Below are 4,248 nucleotides of genomic sequence, written 5' to 3' on the forward strand. Positions count from 1 at the left end.
GGGGGGGGGGGCATTACAGCAGCATTACAGCATAACTAAAGAACGTGGAAGTCCTGGAAAGATTACAGAAATTAACATAGCTGTGATAACATGGAAGAATAAAAAACATAAGACAACATTCTTTATTAAACTTTTAAATAAAAAAATAAAAAACAATATAGCAAATGAACCAAGTACTTCTGCAATGTCCATATACCAAGCCAGTGACAGTCTTTTATGCTCAGAAGCAGAAGTGGTGTCGTCTTCTTGGTCTTCCAGTAGCTAACTGGCAAACTTGTTGCGAATGATCTCTCCCCCCTCTACCTCCACCTGCTCATACAACCATTTCCGATCACATCGGCACTCAACACCGCACTTCCGTGAGCCGCACTCAGGACATGGGTAGAAGCAACCCATGCAGTCTACATCTAGACAGTCACACAGATCCCTTCCACATGAGATCAATATGCCTTTGCTGTCATATACTTTACTCTTGAGAGACAGGGTCTGTCTGCAGGGACAAGAAAGATGGCAAAAAATGGGATAAGTTCATCCAAGCTTTAGTGTTTATTTCAATGCTTAAAACGCCATATAAAACACTTTGAATACAACTGTAATTCAGTTAACTGAAACCATGATTTATATTTTAATCTTCATTATGACTGAGGTAGTACGTTCATGAGTTTGAGAAACTAGAAAGACAGGTACCTGTCACCTAGCGAGAGCTTCCCTGCACGTCTCCGGTCATTCACACCTCTGCCCTGTAACAAAGAAAAAAAAAATGTCGGATTGACATTATAAAGGGAAAAGTGGTCAGCTGAACTATAGCTGTTCCTTTTTAAATGGCAACAATTATTTTAGGAAGCAATGCTTTGATGACACCTAATGGCCAAGCACATTTCAGATTTGCTCAAGAAATATATCATTCTTAATGTTGACACTTTTCAATGGAAGTTTGTTTCTGATATGGGATAAAATAAGTAAATAAACAAATAAAAAAGGTAACCATGACTTTATTCCCCCTTGCAATTCTGACTTTCAGAATTCACATTTGAGAATAAAAGTCTGAATTGTGAGATAAAAAGTCACAATTAACTTTATTATTTTTATTTAGTGGTGAAACAACAACAACAACAACAAAAAAACAGAATTGCAAGAAGTAAACTCAGAAATTAGAGAAAAAAGTTAGAAGAGCGAGATGTAAAAAAAAGAAAAAAAGTATGAATTGTAAGATAAAAAGTCAGCCTTACCTTTTTTTATTCCATGGCGAAAACAAAATTCTATACTTTTCAATAATGAAAAGTTTATTCAGAGTTTCATTTGATTAATTTAAAAATGGCAGAAAAAACTACTATAACTTAAGGCCTTAAGCAACGACAAAAAGAGTTTTAGTCATATATATATATATACACACACACACACACAGTTACATTCAGTCTGTGTGCAGTTTCTGTCTGGCCAAAAACGGACCGATTACCGCGGGAAGTAGGGGTGCTGGCTCAGAGCTAAAGAAAAAATGGGAGTGCTGGGGGTGCGGTGTTAAAAAGAAATAAATTTAAATTTTGTAACAAAAAAGAAATAAAACTAATTTTATTAATTTGAACAGACTTGTATCATCGACACACCATGCGACCAAACACCTTTAAGGTCTGCTCTATTCACATACAGTAAATCTGAAAATGAGATTTTTCTCCATAAGATTAAATACCAAAAAAAGTGTGAGACATGTTAATGACCTGCAGAGAAGCTAAAACAGACTAAAGTAAGTGTTAGTAATTGCATATTCGGCAGCGCACGAGTTACCTTCAGGCTAGAGTCTATTACGGGCTGTCTTCTGTCCTTTGTGATTTGTTTGGCTCTGTCTTTATCAGAAAGTGAACTAAACCGACTGGAATCATTTGCATCCTTTGCCACTAATCCTCCTCTGTTTTTCCGTAACTCAATCTGTAAAAGCAATAAATAAACACCATGAATAAATCAATGAGTGGGATTACATTGTTGAAGCAGTTACATTGGTATTCTTGAGCTGGACAACAAGAATAACTTTAAAAGTGCAAAGACACACACCTTTGTACCATCTCCTCCAGAGTTTGTGAAAATAGTCGGCACTGCATCCTCTCTGAGAAACAGTTTTCCGTTATAGTCACGGAAACAGTCAGGCTGGAAATGCTCCGAGCACAAACAGGAGTTCTGAGTGGGAACAAAGTTCTTTCTCCCAAGGTTTCGTACCCATTGCTCGGCTAGCTGAGGCTTGCTGATTGGAAACCTGAACAGAGAGACAGTAAAGGCTGCAACTCCATTAGATACTGTTACTTTCCAATACAGTTTATATAGATATGCATATTGTATTCTGAAATCAGCAACCTATGCAACTCACCTAAATTTAAAACAAACTGACTCACCATGGCAAACTGACCAATCATATCCGCATATCAAATTCAATTACAAGCATTCAATTACAGTTAATAATGTTGGGGTATCAATATCTGTGACCTCTTGACTAGAATAAATATTGAATTGAAAGTGAAAAAGTGCGCACATACAAACACGACGCACCATAATAAGCAAGAAGGAAAAAGGTTCTGTTGCCTTTTGTCTACAAGATATAAAGTAGTATTTGAAGCACATTACAATAAGTTACATGTTAACTAGGAAACCACATGATTTTTTTAGATAACTTACAGCAACTCGTGCACATGTAAACAGTGAAGCCTAACAAAGAGCACAAGCGTGACAAAAACTGCTATTATATTCGTGCTTACCTGTAGAATCTGATCTCTGAACCTTTGGCAAACCGGTTTGAGCAATCAATAGCTGAACAGGAAATCGGCATGTTTCTGTATTCGTGTTAAAAACGTAGAAGAGTATGTTATTGTTCCACACGAACAAAAACCATCTTTCACAGGCAAAAATACCGCGAGAGCAGCAAACCGTGGACCGTGTTAACTGCGCATGCGCTGCTAATTGTTCCGCTGCCACTGGGCGGGCACACAACATTAGAGATCCATTATTAGTGTCATTGGAGATCATGTAGTTTTTTGCATGTGAGGAGATATGCCATTGCGTCCGTATTTGATAGTCAAAACAACACTTTTTTTAAGAGCACTTGCTTCAGAAATAAACAAATGAAAAAGAAAATAAATATAAAAAAAGTGAACTTGCAAACTTTTATTTTGAAATAAGTCGTAACGGGAGTTACTTGGACCCGGAGCAGTGGAAGGCACAAAGAGGTTCTGAATGGATCACTTCATAAAGGATTTAGTTGATGCGCTTAAAGACATTGTCAAGGCTGGAAACTGGCAGGGTGTGGGAGACAAATCTAAATTTAAGTCACCATGCACGAAATAAGCGGATGTCATTGTATAAATGCATACATATATGATGCTCTTAAACTGTTATGAGGATATTCTGTAAAACAACTTTTTGGAAAGCAGATTAAAAAAAAAATAAAGGGAAGTGTATTTTCTTTGCTTAGATGGACTGGTTTTGGTTTTAGATTCAGTTTGTTGTCTTCGGACCATCGCAACTACTTTACTGTAATGTTTTTATGCTTTCATATGGTTCTTGTGGAATATTAATGTATTTTGTGCCCTCCCATACAAAACAATGTTATGCAAAACTTGGTATACAGTCATGGCCAAAAGTTTTGGCAGTGACATCAATTTTGTGTTTTGCAAAGTTTGCTGCTTCAGTATTTGTATATTATTTTCCCACGTTTCTATGGTATACTGAAAAAAAATAAAATAAAAAAAATTATATATATAAAAATATAATGAGTCAATATTTAACCTCATAACCTCTGCAATTCACTCTGGCATGCTGGATATTAGCTTCTGGGCCAACTGATGGCGATCCATTCTTGCCATGTTAGTTCTCGGAGTTGATCACAATTTGTGGGCTTCTGCTTGTCCACTCGCCTTTTGAGGACTGACCACAGGTTCTCTATGGGATTGAGATCCGGGGAGTTGCCTGGCCACGGATCCAAAATTTCAATGTAATGGTCTTCGAGCCACTTCTTTATCACTCTTGCTTTGTGACATGGTGCTCCATCACGCTGGAAAATGCACGGATCATCACCAAACTGTTCATGGATCGTTGGAAGAAGTCGCTCTTGCAGGACATTTTGATACCATTCTTTATTCATGGCAGTGTTTTTGGACGGAATTATGAAAGAGCCCACTACCTTGGTTGAAAAGCAACCCCACACATGGATGCTTCACTGTTGGCACAACACAGGACTCATGGTAGCGTTCACCTTTTCTTCTCCAA

The 4,248-nt window shown here is 37.5% G+C and overlaps 1 protein-coding gene across 1 annotated transcript; it reads right to left on the minus strand.

Annotated features, from left to right (window-relative positions):
• Window positions 1-6: 6 nt before the first annotated feature.
• LOC107755038 (ARL14 effector protein-like) lies at window positions 7-2,894 on the minus strand. Its single transcript, XM_016571678.1, has 5 exons — window positions 2,742-2,894; window positions 2,047-2,245; window positions 1,783-1,923; window positions 688-740; window positions 7-490 (listed from the first exon to the last, which is right to left on the minus strand). The coding sequence occupies exons 1-5, from the start codon at window positions 2,810-2,812 to the stop codon at window positions 262-264; spliced, it is 693 nt and encodes a 230-aa protein (XP_016427164.1). The 5' UTR covers window positions 2,813-2,894; the 3' UTR covers window positions 7-261.
• Window positions 2,895-4,248: the final 1,354 nt, after the last annotated feature.

Source organism: Sinocyclocheilus rhinocerous, unplaced genomic scaffold (assembly GCF_001515625.1).
Source record: "Sinocyclocheilus rhinocerous isolate Xijiao unplaced genomic scaffold, SAMN03320098_v1.1 scaffold591, whole genome shotgun sequence".
Lineage (NCBI taxonomy): Eukaryota > Metazoa > Chordata > Actinopteri > Cypriniformes > Cyprinidae > Sinocyclocheilus > Sinocyclocheilus rhinocerous.

Coding starts and splice junctions, on each gene's coding strand:
- LOC107755038 (XM_016571678.1), bottom strand. CDS start 2,812: ATGCCGATTTCCTGTTCAGCTATTGATTGCTCAAACCGGTTTGCCAAA. Junction 2,246..2,741: donor TCAGAGATCAGATTCTACAG/GTAAGCACGAAT, acceptor CTCTCTGTTCAG/GTTTCCAATCAGCAAGCCTC. Junction 741..1,782: donor TAATAGACTCTAGCCTGAAG/GTAACTCGTGCG, acceptor TCTTTGTTACAG/GGCAGAGGTGTGAATGACCG.